Below are 26,705 nucleotides of genomic sequence, written 5' to 3' on the forward strand. Positions count from 1 at the left end.
TAGCTCCTTTGATTTTTATTTTTTTTTTTGTCTTTGATACTTAACGCTTGTACGGCTGTTGTTTGTTAATAGGTGGCATGAGCATTATACTGATGAATAAAGTGAGTTAGACCTAGAAGACTACAGAATTGGTGTAAGTGGCTAAGAATAGAATAGTGCTGGTCTAGAAAAGTTTGATAAATGTTTTTTATTGTTGCATAGGAAAGTAGTTGCCTTGTAGTCTGTTACAACTTGCGCTTTTTTTAATGGATACATTTTTTCCAGAATGAATAATTATCAAAAGGCAACAGTTGCCACAGATATTTTCTGTAACATTTCATTAAAACATTGCAGAATTTTTCAGGACAATGCAGACTGCATAACTGCATTCTAGTCCTGATTCTGCAGTCTGAGCTGCACATAGAGCCTTGTGCGAATAAGTTTTGTATTCAGATGAGATTCCATGACCGAGACCAGTCTTTGAATAAAAGCTGGAATTCCAACGTAGCTTTTAAGGGGCGTGGGCATAGAGAGTGGGTGTGTCTGGGGTTTATGCTGTAAAGTAAAGCAGGAGGCTCACTGCAGTGAGAGAGCATGTCTTGCAAAACAGCCACTTTAGTTCTGACTTCCAAATACTGATTCTGAAGCAAAAGTTTTTAAAAATAACATTGGTACAGTAAAATTATGGGGTTTATGATATTTAAAAAACATAGATTTGATAGAGATACTGTTATTCCTTTCTCTTTTGGGAATCCTCTTTTGAAAGTAAAATGCTAACCCTGTTATTCTCCTTTGTTTGGTTTTATTAAACTACGTTAGCATCTCTTTCCTTGCTGACATCCCTCCCCTCTGCCTGTCCTCAGAGGTGCTTTGATTATACATGGTTGTGTTAATCAGACCAGTTGTGCTCAATTTGGGTTTGCTTTTGAGGTTTGGATTTCTTTCAGTCTTGAAGGATGTATTTTTTTTGCCTGCTATCCTATCTGTTGCTTTTAGCTGCGTTTTTTGACATGATAAAGTCATTACATAAAAGTAAGTATCTTTTTAAAATACAAACCTTAAAGGTTTTGTAAACTTTGGCTATTCTCTTAGCTATATCTTAAAACATTTTTATGAGGTCAGAAAATGTAGTGCTTGAATGTTTGCCTGGAATGGATAAAACACATTCTGAGATGAGGAGATGATAAAATGAAAATAACTTGGGATCAGTAGCCCATTAAAGCCCACTAAGTATACAGATTGTTTATTCACCAGACCAAAGTTGGAGAAGCTTTGAGCTTGAGTTCATATGGTGTGCTGTCTTTTAAAGTAGAAACTGTCTTGCCAGATCCTGTCTCTGATCTTGCCTCCCTTGCTTCTTTTTGGTTTTGGATGAAGTTGGGCTCCTGGATAAGGAAACTTGCAATCTCTTGTACCATTCTGCCATTAATTCTTTTTCTTGATTTGTGACTTCGTGTCTGTCTACCTGACTGACACACTTACTGTGCCTTTTTCGTATAAATTACTGCACCAATCTGGTTAATTAGAAGATTAAACCATTTTTTGCATGTTATGTTTCACTCATTTTTTAACTGTCCTCAAGTAACATAAAAGTTATGATATATTTAGTGGCTTTGCAAAGAATTGCATATGCAAGCTTTAAGAAATAAGCAAGTAGGCTTGTACAAGAAACAACCAAATACACAGTAACCAAATATTTTTAGGAATATCATACTGTTTTAGAATACTTCTAATTTTCAACTCTAGAAATCAAATAAAACTTGTGTAACATTCTGAACATTAATTTTATCATGCCGGCAGAGGAAAATGAAATTGATTTTTTCTTTTTTTTCTTTCTTTCTTTTTTTTTATTTGAAGGAGAGTGATCCATTTTCATTTGGGACATTGTTTCATCTAAATAAATGTTCTCTGTTATAGAGAGAACTGGAAAGTAAATGAGGACAAGGGACTAACATTCCAATATATAAATTTAGTATGTTCAAATTTGATCCAAACCTGTTCTCCATTCTCTTCGTCAGTTGCTGAATTAAAATTGGGAAGTATTCAAGGAGTAGAAAAAGTAAAGACAAGTACAGTTGTATATACCTAGAGGAGTAAATTGAGATATAAGGTTATCTGTTGTTTTGTTGTTTTTTTTTTTTTAACAACTTTGACACTTGTTAACAAATGGAAAAAAAATTAATGATTTAATGTTTGTATTACTTGAATCTGGTAGTATCGCAGGTTTGCATCTTAGTCAATTCAGTGATAAAATGTTGCTCTGTGTGCAAAAGTAGCTACTAATCAGATGGTGGTTCTAACTGGAGTTTCCATATTCCCTTAAATATTGCAGCAAAATGGGTTTTCTCAATAGATTTTACTATATAATTTATTATATAATTAATATCTTTATATTAAAAAAAAATTCACCAAGCTCTTAACTTTTCACTGAGTTATGTATGAAAATAACGTATAATGCCAGCAAAATTTGTACAAAGGGACCTTTGAAGAAAGCTTTGTCTTTTGACACTCACTGATCACAAGAAAGTACGTTTTTCAGTTTGCATGTCCTCTGTATTTTGTGATTCAGGCAGCTATTGAATCTCTGGAACTTCAAGAAGAAACAAAAGAAGAATCTGATGAAGAGGAGGATGACGACGAAGAGTCTGGACGATTACGTTTCAAAACTGAACGGAAAGAAGGAACGATAATTAGGCTGTCAGACGTGACAAGAGAAAGGAGAAACATTCCAGAAACTTTGGGTGAGGTTTTGTGGCAATGGGCTATTTTGAAGAGCATTATAGCTCTTGCAGAAAGTAGAAGATAAGCTTGCCAAACTTTTAGAAGAGAGTTTAATGGCAGAATATAGAACAGTCAGTCGCCTTCTAACTTAGCCTGGCCTATATCCAAGTTTTCCATATGTTGTAGTATGTGTAGTGTCTGTCTCCTTGGGAATAATGTTTAAGCATATCATGTTTTGAAAACTGGCACAATGTTTGTTCATTGAGACTTTTGTGGTGTCTTTAAAAGCTTTCCTGTTTTCAAGCAGCAGCTATCTGATCTGTACTTCACTATGTATTGTGGTGGAATACATTTTAAGGAATTCCTTTGGACTTCCATCCTTGAAAGGTTTTCAGTTGATAACACAAATCTTGTTACTTGTGTTCTGCTGTGAAATAGCTGTGTGTTTGCTGTTTTCCCCCAGGAACACAAGTGTGCTGTGATCCTGTTGTGTTCCTACTGTTGGATTGGCCTAGAGAAATTGTAACTGGCTGGGGAGTGTGTTAGAAAAATAAAATGGAACAATCTGGAACTCTTATACCACCTCAATTCTTTAGGCAGTGTCTAAAAGGGTGTATTTTCTTCATATTTGAGTAGCATAACACAAGCGTGTTTGTTTCTAGGAAGACTGCTCCATGTAGGTGATGAATTTGCCACTGCTAGTCTGGAAGAAGCAGTAGATTTGCAGCTTACTTGCAGCTGCTCTGTTTAGTCTATAAATAAAATCACATTGGTTTATGGTTTTGAGAGTTAACTTCAATACCCTCATGTGCCCTGGGTACTCAAGTAAGTACCTGACACTGGTGTTTTTAAAATTCTCTGGCATGTACCTGCCCCGCTGGGGATAATTATATTGCCTCCTCTTGTTGGCCTTACAGTGGTGGTAATAATAATACATAATAAAAAGTCAAATTAAAAAGGTGATATTAGGGAGATGGGCAGAAATTGTTTCGCTTTTAGAAATGTGTACCATTCTCATAGTTTTGCTACTGAACCAAAATATCAATTCAAACTATGGGGAAAAAGCCCTGATCTTTTGAAAAGAATCAAGATACGCAAGAAGGGTGAACTGGTAATGAAGGCAAATTGTCAGATACAGTTGGCTAATTGTCATATACCACTGGGAAAAGATGTATGCTTTGATGATAATTCAAGTTTTACCAGACTGTAGGGATGAATTCTTCACATGGGATTGCTTTGATATGGGTGCCATGCAGCGTGGGCTTGATAGCTGGGTGCTCCTGCTTTCTTTCCAGATGAGTCAGTGTCTTTGGGACAACAGGGCATTTTGGAATTACGTTCCCAGAGCCCATACCTAGATTGCTGGAACTCGCCCTGATGAAATTTTCCTCTTACCTTCAAAGTCTTGCTTTGCAAAGGATGTTAGTTCTAAGGATTTTTCTCTTGAGTTGCATAGCCTGCTATTTCTTTAATTCGGTTGCAAGGAATTTGGGCTTTCACTATGCATGGAAAAATTGAGAAGCCTTAATTCTATAACAAAAGTGTTGTGGCTAAGAGGACTTGTTCATGAGCAGCAAGGAGTCAGCTGCAGAAGCTGAACCAGACTTTCACAGTGGCATTCATGTAGGCTGTGTCGTGCTGTGAGTGAGACATCAGTGCATGATCGCATGATTTTGAATCAAGGTCTTTCTCATCTGTTGTTTGTATTTGGCAAATAGCTCTTCTTACTTGTGATTTCAGGCAAAGTGGGTATTAAGGGCCTTTATTCAGCATTGTTTTAATAATCAGAAATTGATTCTGATTAGAGTAAGACTGAAGGGAAGCCTCTAGAGGCGTTCAGACACGGCGTAGTCTATATGGGCAAGGGATATTTTAGCTGAGGTGCATTCCAAATGTGTTTTCAACCGTAAGACCGTATTTCTACATACCACATACAGACCATATCTTACCTGTACAAAAGGAACTGGTGGCTTTACAAAACAGAATTTTAAAAATAAGAGTGCACTGGAATAGCTAAATCTCTGCACATAATTGCAAGGTAAATGACAATTACATGCATATTCATGTATTGGTGGATTTACTCTATAGTTTAACGTAAAGACAAAACCAGGCAGTGAGGAGAAAACCTGTAGTGGAGCTTGACTGTTAAAGGAACAGTGATTTGAATTAGACTTATTTTCAAGTGTAACTTTAAGTGATTTGGGAAGTAGTTCTGAGATATAAGGAAAAGGTGATGCAAATGTGGATGAATCTATAAGCTAAAGAGCTTTTTTTGAAACTAATCTTTGGCAAAAATACAATATTGTTGTTGTGAAATGGCTTCTATTCATACTGGTTTTTTGTGTTAATTTGTTGATGAAGAGACCAAAGGATTGACCATGTGGTGAAAAGTTAAACAGCAAAAAATACTTGTTGTTTGCATGTAAATATCTGCTTACTGTTGAGATTATAGAGCAATTTTTTCCAGATGCTACTGGTTTAAAAATGAAACTTGCAGACCTACATCTCCTTACGCTAAAATCTGAACATAGTTGAGAAAACACTTAAAGATGAATTAACATTTCAGTTGAAGTTACAAACGTAATTTCCATCCTGTCACATTTTGGTGACCTTTTGTGACAGCTTGTCTCTATTGGAGGAGTGCATTCTTACTTGCTGATTAAAGATGTCATTTGAAACCATTTTATTACCAGCAATAGTGAAATTAATCTTGACACTTAGAGACACTAGAAAAATAATTGCTGATTCACTGCATTAACTGTGTGTGTGAGAATTGTACAGTCAAGATGAGAATAAGTGTGTACTGGTAAAAGATATGTAAAAATATAGAGTATTCTCATGAATGTTGCTGAGATCTTTCCTAAACATTTCTTTATCCAACATAATCTAAGTAGTGGTTTTGAAAAGTTTTAAAGGAGAGGTATTGTAGGACAACTATGAAGTTGATTTCTAGAGATACTGATTTTTGTCATCTTTGATGAGAAATGTATAACTTCTTTCTGTGCATGTAGTTGAAGTCTTCCCAGAGCTGGAATTGTCATTATGCTCTGGATTTAGTTATCTGTTAAGGAATGTGAAGAAGAAAAATGGCTTTGTTTGGTATCACCAAACTAAAGTATTCCCTCTGTACCTAATTAAAAAAAAAACAGAACAAAACCGTGCACTTAGGCAGAGCCATTTGCAAAGTGATAACAAAGGTTATTGGATGTGGTAGTACTTTTTGTTATGTCCTGCTTAGTGGGCTTATGTTCATTTTTATAACTAGTGATTGAGATTTTGGGCAAGACTGTTGTCCTGTTGCAGCGTGTGCTGAAGCACATGGTGTTAATCAGGTTACGAGTCTGGATGATGGGGAGGAAAAAAGTTTAAACAAAGGAGAACGTTTGCTATCTCTCTCAATTTAGATTGCATATATATGTAAATGCCTATGTATTTTTTTTTTAATAGCTGTTCTGGAATGTGATTTATGCTGCAAAACTCTGCATTATCCAGGATAATAGGGATTCTGGGATTCTCAAACCTGGGGATTTGAAATGCTGTTGCTCTCAGGGTGCAACCCAAGGCAGATGTAGCTGCAGAGACCTGTGCTCAGAGTTGGTGTAGGCAGGAGCCACTGGCGGTGTGCTTCAGCAGCCTGCACATGCTGTCCCGGGGGCATGGCAGCATCCAGCCTGGCTCAGTGTGTTTTGGTCATAACGCACACAAGGTCTTAGCCAGGGAGAAGCAGTGGGCCTTTTCATGTGAATACCTGGCTGTGCTTTGGAAGAGCTTGGGGGGTGGGGGGAAGAGGATCTCTTCTTCTTCTGCTCGTCACCTCTTTTCTAGTTAGCAGTCTGATCTTGCTTTCAGGGAAGACGGGGACTATTTTCCTTGCTCCCCTCCCTGCAAAACAGTCTTCCACACTATCTCTTCTCCTTGATCTCTGTATGTGTGGCACAATGCTCTCAAATTCAATAAACAGCCCACCTAAGAATTGAACTGACTGTGTATTTTGCTGCGTGGTGACTGATAGCAATATAAAGCACTTGAGGTATCAATGAGTTTAGTTCACTGCATGAGTTACCACTTTTGCAGTCTGTCTCTGAGGCTCTGAACCTGCAGTTTTGTGTGTAAGCAAAATTCTTCACAGGTAGGACACTGTTGCCTTCAGTGGCATGTTGTGGGGGATGTATGCTTGATGTTAATGTAATTTTACCCTTTTTTTTAATTCAAATGTTTATATTGTACTTCTGTGGTCATAGATGATGTATCATGTAATGATGCTTGCTGTAGTGAATTCATGGGGGTTTTTGTTTGGTTGGGATATTTTTTTCCAAGGTCAGCGTTAACGCACGTTTTCACTTTTCTGGCTGAAAAAACTGAATACGTGGACTGTGCCTTTAACGACACAGCCTTTAAAGTTTGAGAACTTTTGTGTAAAGTGAGTAGGAAAACAATTTATTAGTTTTCATTTTAAAGAGAGTGAAAAGTACCTGCACATCGAAGATCATCAGGACTGACTTTGCCCTGGATGCTGTCACCCTTTCCCCAAGCTTAATCAGTGCAGTCCCCTGAAGTTATTTTGTTTGGAGCAGCCCATTCTTTCTTCTAAAGTTGTTTCTATTCAGTGTCCTTCAATACGTGCTCAAGAGGCTGAGAGACTCAGATATGATCTTGCCTTGTAGGAAGCCTAGCTGAATTCCCAGGTTCATCAAGATTTGCTTTCCTCACATGTGTCTTCTAATCTGTTTAATAGGAAATATCTTCTTATCATCTTGAGTGAATACCAGTGGTAGGTACTTGTTGCAATGACTGAACTTTGCTTTGCAAACTACCTTGCTGAGTTCAGGGTTGTAGTGTGGAAGATGGCAGAAATGTTGCCCTGCCTCTCCTGTTCTTGGGAAAAAAAAAAAGAAAACTTTCCAACTAGCGGTATGTCCAGGATGCCCTGCAGGTTTTGGATCCTCTCTGGTTAAAGGGAGGAGAGCTATCACTTTGCAAAGTAATGGCACCATTTCCTCCCATAAGTATATGGGAGCTAGTGGCCTTTCTTTCCTGCAGACCAACTAAAAGCCCATGTTAGCCCTTTTACACTTGCAAGCTTGTGAAGAAACTGAACTTGCTGCAGGTGTGGACAGGAATGAGGCTTGAAATCAGAGCTTTATTTTTCCTGTTAAACCAGCTTTTTTCATCCCTGACTGCTAAGGATGGATAAAGTGGTTATTTTAGTAGCATCTAATGCTTTTGGTTGCTTTGGACAAGAGTACATTTGTCTTAATTTTCCTCAGAAATCCATAGTGTGCATATTTAATACCATGCTAAGACTTGAGGGAGTGTGATTCCTTGCCCCTTTCTAAGCATGCTATGAGATTTTCCTGATAAAGCTTGCTTGTCTTGGGCTCTGCCGATGTCTCGAGGCAGGTGCTAGGGTAAAGGTAGCATTTCATAAGAGTATCTGGTGTGACTGTAAATTAAAGCTTTATTCCACTTAATTGTGGTGTCAGAGGGGAGAGAAAAGGAGTAGAGAATCTTGGCTCATCACCAACATGCAGAAATGAAATAGGAAACTATATGGCAGCTCCTTGGCTTTTAGGAGTCTGTCATGTTTGCTGTGATCTTAGATAGTCAGCAAGTTCTAAACTTTTCTTCTAAAAATCAAAAAGCCCCTGCTTTCTGGAGGTGCTGAATACCTCTGAAAAATGGGACATGCAGGTTTACATTCTTTGCAGCTCAGTCATGCAGGTAGTTTTGTAGCCAAGTAGGAACTGCTGCGGTGGGAATGCTTGGCGCTCACCCTTTTCTGCTCTTCTGTCAATCCTCAACTTCAAAGACTAATTGGGATTATTTATGAAGATGTTTAAGATGGTGGTTTAAGTAGCTTTGGCTGTTAGACTCGCAAGATATTTTAATAGTTTTCTAATTGCTTTAGTTATGTATTCTTGATGGAGGATATGTAGTGATGTGGAGATGTTGTAGCAGTGTCTCAGCTGCCAGATACAAAACATTTTTATTCTGATCTTCAGATATAGCCACTATATGTAGTATCACAAAGTAAGAACATTTTGTCCTGAAAAGTGGTCCCTGTACCCAGTCTCCTTTAACATTAAGAGCAAACTTTTTAAATGGAAAACTGGAATTCTTGCATTAATTGCCATTTATATGAATTCAAAATATGTTTTTATTTGTCAGGACTGTGTTTCTTGTAGAGTAGTTTAATTTTGCCCTCTTAAGAGACAGCAGTCAATTTTAGTGGTAACAAGGGATCTGACTGGCATATGGCAAAATCCTCAGCTGCATGTTTGGCTTAAAGTTTATCCCCTTTAAGTAAATGAAATCTGGTGAGTGGCAGTGCTCATACTGTCACGGTGTGTTTCCTGAAGTTGGTTGTAGACTTTCTCTGTATTTCCAAGTAATTTGATAGCCTGGGCCTGTTTGAAACCTGGCCATATACTGCATGGTTTTCTCTTAATGTTAACAGCATTGTCCCAGGTTTCAAGCAAATTTGGCAGTCTTCATTGAGTACCATCTGTTCTCTGGTGTTTACCTGTGATGTGAGTGGGGTGAGTGTTATCAGTGGTCATGTATTTGACTTGAGCTGAGCGCAGATTTTGAAGTGTGCTCTCTCTTAAGTGGAGTTATCACTTGTAAAGTACAGCTGGTTTTTAAACAATAGAATAAATATTAAGTAGTTAATACTGGAAAAACACTTCAGCGACCAGAAAGTCCTTTTCTGGAACAGGCCAATGTGCAAAAGAGTCTGGTGGATAAAATATGTTTATAGGGAAGACTCAACATATCCTTTACAGTAAAGTTTACTGGGGGTTTCATTGTACTGCCTGGCATCTCTTCAGATAAGTAAGATGTTGTTTAAGATAACACAAATGTGAGAGGAGCCACAGCCTCCTTCTACAGCATAAGGCAAACTTCAATAGCATTTAAAAAAAACACAACCAAGCCTTTTGTTCGTGTTTGTTTCATTTACCTGCTGCTTTTTGCCTGTGCAACAGCCACAAGTATCTGTGTGCTTTTTCCTTTTAAAGATGTCTTTCATGAAACGTTAACATGCCACCTAAAGGAGATCAAAGTGCCTGCAAATTTTATGTTAGTTGCAAGGATGCTTCTATAGTTCTAGCAATGTTTTTTTCATGGTATTTTGCATCTTTTCAGCTAAAATATTTTTTCCCCATCTCTCTCTTTTAACAGAGCTTTCTGCAGAAGCCAAAGCAGCATTACTTGAATTTGAAGAGAGGGAAAGGCAGCTTAAACAGGGACGGTATGGCTCAAGGAGAGGAGGGCGAAGAGGAGGCTCGGTTATGTGCCACGGAATGGGAGAACAAAGGAGAGACAATAATGATAGGGGAAGAATGAAGGATCACAGGCCTGCTCTGCTGCCAAACCAGCCATCAACAATGGTACCTTTTAATCCTTAGTATTCTTTGAACACACTTTCAGGATACTGTGGAGAAATGCATTCTAAATCATGAATCTTTATGAAGGTGGAATATATATTCCAACGTATGCTTTTTTGCTCTTTCAGGGCACTGTTAGGCAAGATGGGCTTTCCGTAATGTGGTGATTGTGAAAGTATGTGCTTAGTCCTGTTACCAGCCTCAACTTGAGGAATCTTAAGGCCTCCAAATGAAAAGTGGATTTCGACTCCTACAACGTAATCAGGCTTACCTACTGGTTTGCATAAGGATGGAGGAAAAAGTTAATTCCTCTGAGAAGTCCTCTACATGCAACGTGGAAACATGTTCAGTCCCACATTATCAATAGTAGTTTAGTTTAAAAATACATGATTCTGTAAAATATTTCTTGGGGTTTTGTCAAACGTATTTTTGCTGATACTTCTAAAAAAAAAAAAATCTATTTGTATACCTACCATGCTACCCTAGGAAGGTAATCACCACTAGATAAATCAGTATCTTGGGATTTCAGGTGAAATTTAGCTTCATTACTCTTTTTGTCCCCCTGCGCTTTGTATCACAAACTATAAGATGTTACTTTTTCCATCCAAGAAAAAAACAACCAACCAGCAAGTGTGTGATCAAGAGGTAGCCGACCGTTATTTTTGTTAACTGTCATAAAATGTACTGGAAGCTGAGATTGTAGAACAAAGCCTGTGTATGTCTTTGCAGGACAAGGTCATCTGTAATAAACAAAGGGGATTTTTTCCAACAGCAGTAAACTAGGTGCTGATCACTAGCAGGAGTCAGTGGATATCTCAGCGGTTGAGCCCTGCAGTAGAGTATTTCGTGCTTTTAAAACAGTGAAGGTGGAATAATTTTTTTTTCTGTATTGCTGCAGTCTTTGCTAGTTATTTTGATCTTAAATGTTGTAAACATATTGTGATCATCACAATATCTTCTTCTTGTGCATACCTTGTAGCTGCTTTGCTTTATGTATATGGCTGCTGAAAAAAATTATGTGTCACATCTTTGTTACTAAAAGGTTGCCTGTTTGGGACTCTTCTTGCACTGCCACTTGGAAGTTACTGGTCTAGGACTGATATCTAGTATCAGCGAGTTCAGAAGCAGAAGAATGTCTCTGAAGAGAAACATGATGATTTTTTTTTTTTTAATTTATAACTGATTTTGGCCATTTGCGTTTGAAAGTGTTGAGCAGCAGGAGACGTTCTATGTTATGAAAGTTACCTTTGAAAGGTATCTTTAAAGTAGTTTTTTCTTCAAGCAGTATGGATAGATGGGCTGCACTGATAGCTTAAGAATCTAGTTTAATTTGTATTTTAATTTTTGTTGCTACTGTTAGGTCTGTTTTCTCAGAGAGGCTCTTCTATACATGAGACTAAAGTTAGTGGATTTGTTTTGGTGGTAGGACTCAGATTTCTAGTGATCATCACATACACCTTATTGCAGTTGATGACAGTTTCCAATGACATATACAGAATCCTACATATGAAACTAGACAGTTTAACTGTTAAAAATAAGTGAATGAATGTCTGCATTCCCTGTGTGCTTCCTTGCTCTTTGCCGTCCTCTCCTTCACATGAATGTCTTTGTTCCTTTGGTGTCCTGTGCTGATGGTTCTTAACAGTTCCAGTTGATGATATGGGAAAGAAGTTTTTCTGTTCATACTTGGCCTTAACTGTCCTCCAGAGGTGTCTTGGTTTTGTGTTGGTTTACGTCAGGATATTTTAACTTTAAAGCCTATTGACTTTATTCTTTTGTCTGACTTTAGACTCATTCACAGAGGTTAATTCCAACACACCAACAACCTGTTAGGAGTCTGTTCCAGCAGCACCAACAGCAGCAACAGCAGCAGCAGCAGCAACAGCAACAACAACAGCAGCAACAACAACAGCAGCAGCAGCAGCAACAGTTACAATCTCTGCTTCCTTTACAGCATCAGCATCATTCTTCTCCTCCTCCAGGGCTACATATGCCCCCTCAAATAGAAACGCCTAGAATAATGATGACTCCACCTCCAGTGACACCTCAGCAACCGAAGAACATACACATAAATCCGCATTTCAAGGGGACAGTAGTGACGCCTGTACAAGGTGAGCTTTCTGATCACCTTCCCAGTCTTGTGAGCATGACTCATCTTATTCTTTGCCAGGGATGCAACAATTTGTTTGTTTATTGCTTCATGGAAATGTGCTTCAGGCTGATGTTTTTTGCTTAAGCTTGAAACAAATGTTTTGCCTGAAGTAAGACATAAAGTTGTTGGACTATGGCCAGCTGAAATAGTAAAACCTTTTCAACTTCTTTATTGTTTTTTTTACCCTACTGTAAAGCCTGCAAAGAGCAGTAAAAATGGAAACTGAAAAGCGAATGTGCTTTTTAAATGTAGCAAATGTCAGTTTTCAAAACTAGGTAAGTACTGCAGTTCATAATTTCCCACATCATTCCAGCTTCAGCCAAGCGTTCACAGAATGACCACCCACCTATTTCAGTGAGAGTACACTGAGGCGCTCCTTGCACTGTAATTGCTCTGTGAAAGGTACCAGCTGCTATCCTTACGTGACATTATATATACCCTCAGTTCTCCTTTCGGTGCCACATTTGTGATTGTTTTGATTCGCAGCCTGCAGTACACTTTTTCTGTAACTCAACACAAGCACTCTTTGGGCGACGCTTTTTCGGGCAGCTCTCAGCAGAGCTGTTAACATTACTATTTATTTGGGAAGTGCTTAATCCCTAAGAGCATAAAAAAAGAGACACCTATATAGCTCTGATTTGTGATTCTGTTGGGACTAGACAAAGTAAAGAAATACCTATATATTTATATGTATTTACCATTAGGTTTTCTGTATTTTTCTCCCTTCAAATCAGCAGAACTCCAAGCCAGTGCTATCTTTGTGTCATTTATTAGACCAATGAAAGGTAGGAATTTGGCAGGGTTGGATATTGCCAGTTGATAGAGATCTGTTAAGCTCCTCACAGATGGCTTCATTGTAGCTGCATTGTAGAGATTATTTCACTTTTTCCTGTTTAATAAAATCAGTGCTTCCCACCAAATTATGCATCAGGACAGATTATCTGGAAGCAGTCCAAAAGGTCCTTTAGTCTTGGATTTATGCCTTCTGTGCATTTTCCTAACATTTCCAAAGCAACGGTTCCTGTTTTGTGAAAAGCAAAACCTGGTTTTAGACTATTCTAGATTCCTCTCCTCTCTCCTTCCGTGAAACAGTCAACAAATTTTCTGTATCAAGGTGAACAAATTTCCTCCTGATGCCAGCAATGGCTGCTGAGGATTTTTGCTCTTTCCTAACATCAAAAGTATACCAGTGTATCATCTTTCTTTTGTTTGAGGTTTTTTCACATCATTAGGTGGCTTCAGGCTTGTCTCACCCTTACCACTACATCTGTGGCACCGTGGGTGTTCCAGGGGCCTTGCTTTTATATTAGGCATAGTCTTTTTTTCTGTCTTTACTTACAGATCTTCATTTTAACAAAGTAGTCTACCTCCTGCATGTTAGGACATCTTCCATATTGGGTTTGTGGTCTTTTTTTTTTGCATCTTATACCTGCTGACTTTGTGTGCATGTTTGTTTCTTGACTGGTAAAAGTCTAGTCATCCTCTCAGAATGAGCAGCCCTGGAGAATCAGTGATCCATTTTGGAATGGTGTAAGACTTGTATTTCAGTGAGGAAGATTTTTGCTATGTGTATTGATGGCAGCTGGTTCATATGAAATACCTTTGTGCCGTCCATTTTACTGAGGGAATCCTCGGCAAGACTACTGAATATTTCTGCTAATGGGTGTGCAGAATACTATTAAATGCAATCTTTTAAATCACAGTAGAATTTTAATCTTCTTGATTAGAGAGCATGTATGGGAAGCTGAGTCTTCTGCAGTGGCTGAGAGTAGTGGCCATCTCAGTCTCTTAGTTTGCAGCAGTACAGTTATGTTACATGAAAGTACACATTTGCATACCTAAGGAAAACGTGTATGAAATCAGTAGTCGTCTTCAGGGAAGATGAGCATAATTCTAAAAACTTCAATGGCATTTGTACATTAAGATGAATTTTTAAGCAGTCACTGCAGGCAAAGGTGGACAGAAATTCCAGTGTAGGGAGAGCTATTCTAAACTTCCTTTTAAAAAGTTCTCAGTTTAATCTATCTGCTTGAGGCCCCAGTAGTCAGAGACTGGTAGTTGACGACGTTAGGATGTGTTTCACATACAGCATCATTTATTTCGGGTTAACAGGGAGTATGAAAGATTAGATTGACTTCATGTTCTTGATGATGTCCTGCCCCTTCTTGGCTGAATATATTTCCAGATACGTGAGGGTTTTTACACATTGGAGAATACTGTCAGATAGGTGCAAAGTTTATGGTGATTCTGTTGTTGAAAACGTGATGCTTGGAAGCTAAAAATGCCATGTCTGAAAGTTCATGATATGCACACTTAGGTTCTGGTAATTTTAATGGTGTGCTGTCATGTTTTAGTGTAGACTAGCATTTTTTTCCTCTCTAATTTTATGGCAGGATTAAGCTCACATATGTCTAATTGTCAGCACCAGGGACACTTTTTCTAACTGTAAATCATAGAAATATACTTTCTCAACACCTTTTTGGTTTGAGTTAGTCTTGAAATGAGTCGAGTATAATCACTATTTTCTGAAATAGACTCAAACATCCTGTAAATCGTTACGAAATTTTCACATGAATAAAATAGCATGTAAAAGAGCTCTAGTAGCCAGCTATTTCAGCCTGAAAGTGAGTTGAAGCACTCTTGAAGAATCCTATCATTGGCTTATTCCTTTGATGTCTCAAAGGCAAATCTCTTACAGTGGCTGCCATCTGCCTGCCCAGCCTTGAATCTTGGTTCAAAAAAATAGTCACTTTCAAGTCAGTTTTGTTTCAAACAAATTTCTACTATTTTTAGTCTTTGAAACTTCATAAATGATTAAGAAGGACTCAGTCTATCAAAATGCCTAAAATGGTTATGTGAGTCTCTGCGCATACCTGCTGCAGATACTGTTCAGTTGGTGTTCAGGTGTGCCTTTTTTGGTATTTGAATCTCATGTCTTTTATTTGCTTACTTGTCAGATAGTTTCCTCTCTTCTTTCTGTCCTATTCTGTAAACTAGTTTTGAGTTGTAAGTAGTAATTTTTGGCTGAATGCATGTCCAAATTTGAGTATGATCAATTCACAAATACTGGAGGACTGTACATAGACATACTATGAAATACTAATTCAACCTGTGATATAGGTATTGAGTTTTTTCCCCTTAATGTTTATACCACAAATAACTATTTCAAGGATACTGTGGTGCTGCCAAAATTGACATGAACTAATGAGCAGTTTATGGCAGCTCGGAAGATTAGTATGCTGTTTACCTTTTAAAAAGTGTTTGGTGTCTTGGGAAAAATTACATTATAAATCTCCTAAATAATCAATATGGGAATTGTTTCTTCTTCAGGTACAGCATTGGAATTTACAGCCAAAAGCAATTTAATCTTTTCAAAATACTGTCTAACAACATGCTGTGTATTGTTTTTGAAACATGCTTTTCAAACCTATGGAAGATTTGACATCAGGAAAATGAATGCTTATTTGAGACTTCTTTGCTGCTTCAGCAACTGTCCAAGGATTGAAAAGGCACAGAGTTTGAACTACTGTCTTTCATGAGCATTAAATTCATTTGCTTAAAATATATGAATATATATGTCTCTATATGCTACTGCCAGAGGCAGGATACTGAAATAGACATGAGTGCCCTGTTCAGCTGACATTTCTCTACATTTCCCACCTTACGCAGTTTTTCTCAGTGCCTCTCTGACCTGTAGTACCTGAGCTATTTTAGTCCTAGGTCTGTCAAGAGCACCCTGTCAGTTTTTTCCAGGTGGCCATGGCTGTTTGATATTGACAGATGTTCATTAGAAGCCAAGATGAGACTATTGAACTAATTTTCTTGTGTAACCTGATACAAAGTTTGCTCACAGTCCTTCAGCACTGAAAGACTGGTGCAATTAGTTTACCCCATCAGTCCCTCAACTAGTAAACCACAAGCGCTTAAAAAAAGGTGGGTAGAAACCAGATATGGACACAAACTAAAAATAACCACTAACACATTAGTAACTGTGTCTCAGTTACCAAGGAAAAAGGGATTTTTGAGGCATCTTGTCAAACTCTGTGTTGGGAAATGCAGCTAGTTTAATGGACGAGTTGGATGTGTTTCTTAACATCTTTCCTGCTCTGAAGCACAACACAGTAGTTGTCTACAAAGTCTATGTTTAACCCTGTAACTTTCAGAAATGCTAAAAATAAACTTACTAAAAGTTTTTAGTAAATGAGCAAACATGTTGTTTGATTGAAATGCTTCATTTAACTTCTCTAGGCCTTCTGTTTAACATTGAACATTTGTACCTTTAACACTTAGACAACTCAATGAGGAAAAAAACTGTACTGGAAAATAGGAAGTCTGTCATGACACTGTGTACTAGGGATTCAAATAAAGATTCAGTCCCCAAGGTGATCCAGCAGTAGATACTTTTGTGCGTTATGCCATAATAGTAAGTGAATGTTTTGAGAAATTTTTTTTGTGACTAGTCTTTTCAAATGCAGTTGTATGGACAAGTTATCCAGCTTAATACCCCTGAAATCCTAATTTTGGAGGTTATTTTTCAGGAAGAGGGTCTCCTAATTCTTCTTGGTGTCTGTTTATGAAATAGTAGTCTTTCATTTGGGATCAGCACAGTGATCACAGTTGCATATACTATTATGGTGGCAAGGCCAGATTAAGTAGTTTTTGCTTGCTGTTAATTGCCACCGTCTGCCTCATTTTACCCTCCTATGAATAGTGGTTTATACCAGATAGAGCCTCTCGTGCCCATGCTTGTTGTGGGAGGTTGGTGGTGAGACTGGGAGATACCTAGGAAATCTTGAGGGGCATGAAGTGGAGTAGGCAAATTAATCATGTATCCTTCTATTTGAAACATGAAATTATTGTTAGAGCCTCTGTCAGTGTTGTGAAAGAGACGTCTTTGGCTGAATAAGTATTGTAGTTTTCCTTCCTGCAACAAGGAACAATTTAATTCTGGAAAATGTGGAATTAAATTATGTAAATTAACTAGGAGAATCCTAATTGCCCTGTTGCATGTTGCAGGGGAGGGGATGGTTGCTTAAAGTTAATTGTAGGAACTGTGACATGTGAGGGTAAATGTAGCAGATTTTAATTATGGCTTCTTATTGCAACCACTTTTGGAAATAACAGCAACAACTGTTAGGTAAAACAAATGGTGTTAAAAGGTGCTTCTTGTTTCAGTGCCCTTGCTGCCAGTTCCAGCCCAGCCAAGACCTGCTGTAGGACCCCAGAGATTTCCTGTGAGTAGCAGCTGTTTCTTCTTCTCTGATATGGATAAGCATACATTTGCAAGGAAATATTAATATAGCAAATAAAAGCTGTTCTAGTGAAATACAATTTTAAGGATTTGTAAATATTGACAATACACTCTGCAGTTGAAAATGTTTGTTAAAAGCTTAAGGTCAATGGATTTTTGAGAGTAGTATTAATTCTGTTTAACTGTAAAATTGTTGAACCAGTCTCTCCAGTGGGAGAGTCATGAATGCATCTTGTCTTAAGGAATATGGGCTTCATTTTATTACTTGACTCTTTCTGTATAAATAGAATCCTTATTTTATTTGATATAATAAAAGGCTATTTGAAATAATCCCTAAGCTTTAAAAGCAGTTTATATATTTTTATTGTAAAAATCAGCAAAATTTCATTTTTATCATTACTTCAGGCACTTAAATGCCCTCATATTTTTATCTAAAAAATGGGAATGGCATTGCATGACCTTGCTTTCTTGTATGTTTCTAACTTCCAAAACAAACAGGGACCTAACTGCCTCACTAGGCTAATTTCACTTGATAATTTTTTTTTTGTTCTGTGAATGGAGAGAGTGCATACTTCCAGACCTTTTCTCATAATTTCATAATTTTGTTGTGCTAAATTTTTAGTTCAAGTGGTTTGCAGAGTATCAAAATAAGCAAAAGAATAAATAGTTCATGCAATATTGTCTTAAATATTTTCAAATAAAGACCCATATATTATGTTTCCCAGATATATAAAACACATTAAAAAAATTATCCTCTGTTAATGTGTGCATTGTTGAAGGAGGGAAGTAGATGTCTGTGAACATCTGTGTAGTATCACACAGTAAATTACTTGCACAGAGATCAGATGTATTTGAAAGAAGCAGATTTCAGAAACCTGCTGAGACTTTTGATTGCCATGTGCATACCTGGTTGTTTCTGATGCAGAATATTTTTCTAACAGGACATCTAGCTGAGGAATTGTGATGTCCATATTTTGTACAGTAACTGAGTTCTTAAATTGCTGTGTTTCTTCTATGAAGTATAAAAAGGTTAAGCTGTAAAACCACAGTTTCATTAATAAATTCATGTTATATAATTTCATAATCAACACTTTAACTGGAGATATTTTTCTGTTAAAAAAATTGCGGTTTTCAGAGAAAATAGTTTTCTTCAGCAGCCTTTAGTATTCTGTGGAGACCTTATTAACATTTTAAAAGTAATTCTGATTGTTTTTTATGAAAACAAGTATCTTGCATTTATTTTCCTTTGACAGCAAGTTGCTTTGCCAATAAACACAATTTGGGATGGAAAAGAAATTGGAGGACAAGGAATATCTGTAAAGGCATTGTAATTGACGTCTTTGAAGTGTGTTTACATAAATGTAGAAAAATTGGAAATTAATTTTTTTTAAATTGACTGTGAAATTAGATTTTAATTCTGTTAACTTTTGGTTTTGCAAGTTGAAAAGTACTGCAAACCTACCTAATCTTGCATGCAACAGTTTTCAAAAGGGAACAAAATGGTTAGAACATTTTTCGTAGGACTCTTGCTCCTTTTGCCTGAAGGAAAATACTTGACTGCTTGCTGCCTTTTTATGTAAGCAATGCACTAATAGTGTAATTCTTTTTTCATAAAGAGGAGGAGGGCTAGCTTAACTAAGAGGATCCAGTACTGTGATTCGGTTGCCCTGAGTGGTTTTTTTTCTTTTTTTTTTCTACTTCAGCTAGTAACCCACTATGTGACCCTGAGAAAGTTACTTACTCTTTCCATGACTCACTGAGTTACAAAATGAGTGTAATATGGACTTCCCTTATGAAGTACTTCATAAATTTTGCATAGGTTATCAGTCATATTAGGATTAGGAATTAAGTGTCACTGTGTACATATCTCGTTTGTTTTATTAAATGTAGTATGTTAGCTCTTGAGCTGAAGACAAATTTACTTTGACTTGAACGTTTTATCTTGCAGAACTACTTTTTTTGCTCTGTTACATGTCAAATACCTTTGTGCTATTATAATTCACTTGTTTATGTATAAATGTTGACTTATAGCAACATAGCAATGGTTAGACAACTTTGACAAGCCATTTGAAAAAGATCAGAGAAGTATTCCAGACCATAGTTCATTCATCCTTTTCCTCATTGTAGAAAGAATCTCTGGATATGTAATAAATTGAATTTGCTCTTGTTTTTAGGATTACTTAATCAAAGGATGATAGTCAACTGATTTTTCTGATTGCTTTTGTTCTAAAAAAACCTGGGGGGTTAGAATTAAATATTTGTAGCCTGCTTTCCCCTTTAACTTTGAACTGCATGGTTTATTTTGATTGAATGTGGCAGAGGTGGAAACATTAAAGGTAGTGAAATTCTTGAAAGGGAGAGACCTGAAAGTGGCTAGTGCCCTAACTGAAGGAAGAATTGCCTCTGAGTTCCTGTCTTACCTAGGAGAGAAACCTCTCTGCACAGAGAGCCTGTGTGTGCTCCGAACATGGGAAGAGCTTCAATCAGAGCTAATCAATTGCAAGTCATAAATCCATTGGAAACCAGGTGTTATTAATTTAGGGCTAATGAAGTGACTTGTAACCATGTAATGGTTAATTCTTACAGCCTTTTGCAGAAGGATGTAATTGAAGAGTTGAACAAAGTTGTAATGAGCATGTTAGCATATTGGTGTGAGTTCTAAATTATAAGAAATAATGTAGTGCTAAATCAGGGTAATGCTGATCAGGATTGAACCTACTTGGAGCTGGGACTGATTAAATTCACTTAAACTTGAATCTAAATTTTAGTATTTCAGGATAGGGCTCATTGTTCAATTATTCCTTACTTAAAGCTTAACTCTTGAAATGTTTAGAGAGGAAGTACTACAAAGGACATAATAGAATGAATCTGTGTTCCCTACTTAGAGGGGTTTTTTAACGTTTACAGTAACCTTGAATCAAGCAAGGAAGTTGTCTATCTCTTCTTCTGTAAGCATTCAAAGTGACTTAGTGTGAATGATGTTTGAGAGTTATGGGTGCAACTGATTAGGACTGAATAAATGGTGGATCTGAGGCATATTATGGCTGAGAAATGTGGTGAACTTCTGGTAACTGGGAGTTAAAGACCTGAATTCTGTGAAGGCTTCTATGCTTGTCTAAATTGCACAGTACTCTTTCGGTGGCTGTAGCTGATAGTAATCCAGTCTTCAAGCATAGTCAATGCTAATATTTTTCCAGGTATTTGAATTAACCTGGAACTGTGCAAGTGCCAACTGCGTGTTTTCTTTAAACTCGTTAAAGAACGGATTAAGCTAACCTCTTTGGCAGAGTCCTTCTGAAGGTCTTGCTTTATCATCTGCCTTTGCTTTAAAGTGGTTAAGATGCCCTTTTCTGAGTTCCTGTCTCAGTGTCACAGTTGGTATTTCACAAATAACGGTCTACTTTGTGGACTGAAGGAAGGTGACAGAAGACTTTATTCATAAACTGGTTGTATAGGTCTTCTGAACTTTTCACATGTTTTCTGACCAAATTATTCTTGCGGATGCCCCAGTGCAGGTACAGAGCCTGTGGTTTGGTTTTTCTTACACAAGAGGGACCATTGTGGTTCCTGCCCTCTGGTGTTTGTTATCTGGGCTAACTTCTCTTTCAACACCTGTGTTCTGTGAAGAAGGATGGGGTAAAACAAGAGAAGAAATTAAATAGGAAATGGAAGAGGTGTTTCTAAACACTTTATATGTAGGCTGCTGCTAAGTGACTGTTATAGAGGCCAGATCATTACTTAATATGAAACTAGGAGCCAAGCTGATGGTCCAGATCTTTTCATCCCTTATGTACATGAGTTCACCAGCACGTTCTGTGTCTGAAATATTTCAGTGTTTGCCTGAAAAAAAAAATTATAAAGACTTTTTGCTTTAAACATAATTTATTTAATTTCATGAACACTGAAGTAATACTTAAATATGGCACATGTACAATTTTTTAAGGACATACAAAAGTGGAACGAGTGTTGTCATGCACACTTTGGGATAGAGCATGGCAGGGGGAAGGTGTTTCACTGTCAACATTGTTCAGCCAGAAACTGTGAGGTATCCCTAGCATCCAAATTTAGGGCTGGAGTAGGGCATTTGGAGTGAAGAGGAAGCTGGGGAGAACCTGCCTCACGCTGCTCAAGGCAGAAGAGAGGAATTCCTCGCATCTGAGGCCATTCCCCCTCTTGTCTCTGCCCTGGATCCTCCCCTGAAACTGCTGCAGTGAGGGCAGAGCCTGTTAACACAGCTGTGCATCTTTATCCAGGAGAACTTTCAGGAAATTGGGGTAAATTCTGCTTTAGCTCCTGTCCTTAACCTGACAGCCTGGGTGTGGTGTGAGCTGAGCAGGTGTCCATCCCACAGGCGCATTTTATTAACTTCTTGAGTTTCAGAGCTGCAGTTGGGAATGGGCTGAAGTGGCATGGAACACAAGATGAACTGGCACTAGTGTCTGCCTGGCTAATTTATGCCAGGAAGGCTTTGATACTTTTTAATACACAAAGCTTTTCTCTTCTGATAGGACACCTTAGTGCACTGGATACCTTTCAGGTAGCTGTTGGAATTCAAGTCTGAAAAAGTTGAATTGTATAACATAAATTATGTTTTATTCGGTATAAAAACAAGGCTTTAATAGAGCAACTTGTCCTCAGGCCCTTGTGAATATTCTACATCACATGTCTTTTCAGTTCCCAGGGGATTTTGATGTGATTTGGTTTTGGAACTTACTTTACAATTTCCTTTCAAAATCATCTTTATTCCAAAAGAATACTTGATTCTTTTTTTTTCCCCCCTTAAACTGCAAAAACCTTAATAAAGTTTCTTTATATTCCCATTCAGCATGCTTCCACTTGATCTCCAGGATGTCAGGTGTTAAGACGTCTTAAGTGGATGCTGTGAAAGGCAGTGGATTAGTCTTGATTCAGTTTTTTCACAATTTCTGAAAGCTCTAGTTTGACAAATTCTGACCTTTCAAGTGTTTGCAATTCATACACTGCTTTTAAACACTTCTTTATGCTTTAATCTGTGAGAGGTTTTTAAACAGGTACCCAGTTGTTGCTCCGAACAGAGGTCACTGTCCTTCATTGCCACTTGCTTGAAATATTTCTTTTAGACAAACAATGTATTAGTGCTATACAAATTAATTATAAAAGGTACATTAGAATACAGTTTACTGCTTTTTCCCCAAAGTGGTCCTTGGACTGACTTGGATCAGCCTACAATACCATTTTAGCAAACTTGGGTCAGTTTAATGAATATTACAATGTACCTGGGTCTGTGGGTGTGCCTTTATGTAAACACCTCTTGCAGTGTGTAGAAGCAGAAATTTGTGGTGCTTTTGAAAACAAAACTCCTTGCCAATAGTGTTTGTTGTGGGAAATGCAAATAGGGAGTAAATTTTTTTCCATCGTTTTGAATGCGATTGTGAGCTGCTACGACTGAATAGGGGGTTTAGCAACTGTTAACTGAGGTCGTGGCTCATTTTCTCCAGTACTCACAGTAACGACAATTTAAACAGTCCTGCATCTGAGTACAGGCAGTTGTTTTAAACTGATACTTAGTAAGTAATGATATTTAGCAACTAGTACATGTTTGCAACAGTATGTATGTAGGAGACAAACTGTTAATGGAAATAAAAAGCCACTTGTGAAAATGATTCTCTGACTTCCTCACAATTATTCTGCTTTAGCTATGGCTTTACTATAATGAGTAACAGTAAATGAAATTTTCACTCTATTACGGTATAGCAGTGGCAGATCACAGGTAGTGTAGAAAGCATTTTGTTTTCATTTAACAAGCTACATGGTATCAGGTGGTGTTGATTGACATTTCTTGGATAGTGCTTTATACAGCATTTCATGCAAATCATGTTTGAATGAGACTGCTGCATCAAATTACATTTCATTCAGATTATAGCCCTTGCAGATGTGAGACAGAGCTTGTTCAGCAGCTAGCAAAAAGCTTTCGTTTTTAACACTCACTGTTTTCACAACTTGACTGCAAAGCCCTATAATTATAGCACTTAAGATAGTGAAGGAATGATGGGCACTTTCTCTTATCAGATCTATAAGTAGTAGCAAGCAGATGCAGCATGAGATCCCTCCAGCTGTCAAATATTGTCAGGCTGGCATAGAGGGAATGCAGTTTAAAATGCAGGTGACATAATACCCAACATCCTCCATTTGCTAGTGGGCTTCTGATTAATCACGATTACCATACATTATCATACCATCAAATTTAATCATATCAATGAATTCCCATCTGCAGGAGGAGCAGCAGCAGCTAAACATGGTGGTAACAGCTATTAAATACGAAAGAAAGAGCTCGTTTCTAAATGCAGTAACCCTTTAACTTGTCATGCTAGCTCCAGTGTGCACATGCTCTGCAGGTATTAAAATCAAACAGAAAACTTGTGCATTTATATTTCATAGTTATTGTCATTTACGTTTCTGTTAAGTAATTGCTATTTAACACTGCCGAGGAAACCAGAGTTACAGATTATTTTTTTTTTCCCTTGTGTTAATGATGCTAGATTTTATTCAGTCTCAGCTTTATTTAGTACCTGTTAAATACAGAATCACAAAATGGTTGAGGTTGGCAGGGACCTCTGGAGGTCATCTGGTCCCACCCCCTGCTCAAGCAGGGCCACCTAGAGCTGGTTGCCTAGGACTGTGTCCAGACAGCTTTTGAATATCTCCAAGGATGGGAGACTCCACAACCTCGCTGGGCAACCTGTGCCAGGTCTCAGTCACCTTCACGGTAAAAAAGTTTTTATGTAGATACATGTTTTCATATATATATAGCTATATACTGTGATTTTGATATATTTGAATGAATGAAGTTTGAACTTTTCTAAGCCTTGTGAGCAAAGCACAAATTTTTATCGAGGCAAAGAGGAAAAAGTATTATGCATATATATAGCCATTAATTAGACACTGTTAAAGAGATATTTTGCAGAAGTCAAGACTCATCTTACAAAGAAATCCAATTAAAACATACAATTGACTTCTTGCTACAATGCAGTAAGGCTAATCTAGTGCTTAAACACTGAATGGAGAACTAAAATATATTTGGTATAGCATTGTAGAGTCCCGGATGATAGTATAGTTCTGTTAAGGTATTTCCACTGAGCTGAGAAAATGTCCTTTTAAAAGATAATTCAGTGCATTTGTGTTATCCCAATACCCAAAAAAAAAAAAAAATATAAACTGGTATTTATTCACCTTCTGCACCTTCAGTTCTTGCCATTTCTTTAGAATGTGAAAGGAAAAAATGCTTCATTCATTATAAAAGAGTAAGTCATACTACTGTTAACACTAAAATGAGTTAATTTAGAGGAATATTATGGGTTGATGGTAGGATACCCAAAATGGAAAAAATGTTCAGTCCTTCATATGCAACACGTGAGTAGTACTTAGAGGCACACTGGGAGCTCTGGGTATGTAAAGTTCTCGCACCAAAGTGTTTGCAAGGTCAGAGATGGGTAGAACAACTCTAAAATGAGATTTCTTTACAGAATTAAAAATCAGGAATCAGGTAACTTAACTACTAAATAGTCAGGTCTGAATTGGCATTTTCTAATACAGATCAAAGTCCAGGTTAGCAGCAATTCTAATATTTGTCTTCTATAAAGCTGGTGCCTTCTTGGCTTTTTTTGGTAGCAATATGAGCATTTTTTTGTTGAAGGGAGAAGTATCATCCCCAAGTCACAGGTATTTATCTTTGATGTTCTCAGATTGTTTTTAAATTAACTCTAACTGTACCTTCAAACTTGAAGTGTAATGTAGAAAACCTGAATTTGATATTCATGATCTAGTTTAGTTCTGACCTCAAGAGTTGTTTCTTAATCGTTGGTGACTTGCAGGTCACCAAGATACACTAGGTCAATAAACACTGTAATATTTCCATGGAGTAGTCTCTGGTAAGTCTAAGGATAAGGTATGAATTTTGTTAGATGTTTTTAGATCTAAATAGTTCTGAAAGTAGAGAGGGTCCAAAACCTTTGGGTCCCTAATTTTTTACACACCCCTAAAACTGTTAGCTTTTGGCACAAAAATATGCAGAAGGATTGTATTGTCTTTAAATGAAATGATTATGAAATTCTCTTCTTTCAAGGGAGAGTTCATAATTCTGAATAGCACTAATGTCTCTTATACTTTTTCTCCAATTTCTATTTGTGATATTTCTATATTGTACTTAATCTTAAAATCATAGAATCATTTAGGTTGGAAAAGACCTTTAAGATCATCGAGTCCAACTGTAAACCTAACCCTGCTAAGTCCACCACTAAACCATGTCCCTAAGCGCCTCATCCACACAGCTTTTAAATACTTCCAGGGATGGTAACTCCATCACCTCCTTGGGCAGCCTGTTCCAGTGTCTGACAACCCTTTCAGTGAAGTTTTTCCTAATATCCAGCCTGAACCTCCCCTGGTGCAACTTGAGGCCATGTCCTCTAGTCCTGTCACTAGTCACTTGGGAGAAGAGACCAACACCCACCTCTCTGCAACCCCCTTTCAGGTAGTTGTAGAGAGCGATGAGGTCTCCCCTCAGCCTCCTCTTCTCCAGACTGAACAACCCCAGCTCCCTCAGCTGCTCCTCATCAGACTTGTGCTCCAGACCCCTCACCAGCTTCGTCGCCCTTCTCTGGACACGCTCCAGCACCTCAATGTCCTTCTTGGAGTGAGGGGCCCAAAACTGAACACAGCATTCGAGGTGCGGCCTCACCAGCGCCAAGTACAGGGGGACAATCACCTCCCTACTCCTGCTGGCCACACTATGTCTGATACAGGCCGGGATGCTGTTGGCCTTCTTGGCCACCTGGGCACACTGCTGGCTCATCTTCAGCCGGCTGTCAATCAACACCCCCAGGTCCTTTTCTGCAGGGCAGCTTTCCAGCCACTCGTCCCCAAGCCTGTAGCGTTGCATGGGGTCATTGTGACCCAAGTCTAGGACTCAGAACTTGGCCTTGTTGAAGCACATACAATTGGCCTCGGCCCATCAATCCACACTTAAAAAGTTAGAGGGCACTTTTCTACACCACGCCCCTGAAGAGGATTACAAACTAAAGTGAAACTGACTCTTCTAAATGAATTAGTTTAAAACACCTGTTTAAGAAATTACTTAGGTTTGTGCTCCAATCTGAGAGGTTTGGATTTACTCTTCCTTCAGGTAGTACAGGCTGCTACAACTTTTCTGTCACACTATTTCTTATTATGGCCTGTCTCT

The 26,705-nt window shown here is 37.8% G+C and overlaps 1 protein-coding gene across 1 annotated transcript in view; it reads left to right on the forward strand.

Moving 5' to 3' along the window:
• RBM33 (RNA binding motif protein 33) overlaps nucleotides 1–26,705 on the forward strand; it is a 102,307-nt gene that overhangs the window by 24,716 nt on the left and 50,886 nt on the right. Inside the window, exons 7-10 of the mRNA XM_059818789.1 lie at nucleotides 2,549–2,720; nucleotides 9,883–10,091; nucleotides 11,878–12,199; nucleotides 17,416–17,474. Coding sequence (XP_059674772.1) covers nucleotides 2,549–2,720; nucleotides 9,883–10,091; nucleotides 11,878–12,199; nucleotides 17,416–17,474 — 762 coding nt within the window. The remainder of the gene's footprint in view (nucleotides 1–2,548; nucleotides 2,721–9,882; nucleotides 10,092–11,877; nucleotides 12,200–17,415; nucleotides 17,475–26,705) is intronic.

The sequence above is a fragment of the Gavia stellata genome, chromosome 6, assembly GCF_030936135.1.
Source record: "Gavia stellata isolate bGavSte3 chromosome 6, bGavSte3.hap2, whole genome shotgun sequence".
Classification (NCBI taxonomy): domain Eukaryota; kingdom Metazoa; phylum Chordata; class Aves; order Gaviiformes; family Gaviidae; genus Gavia; species Gavia stellata.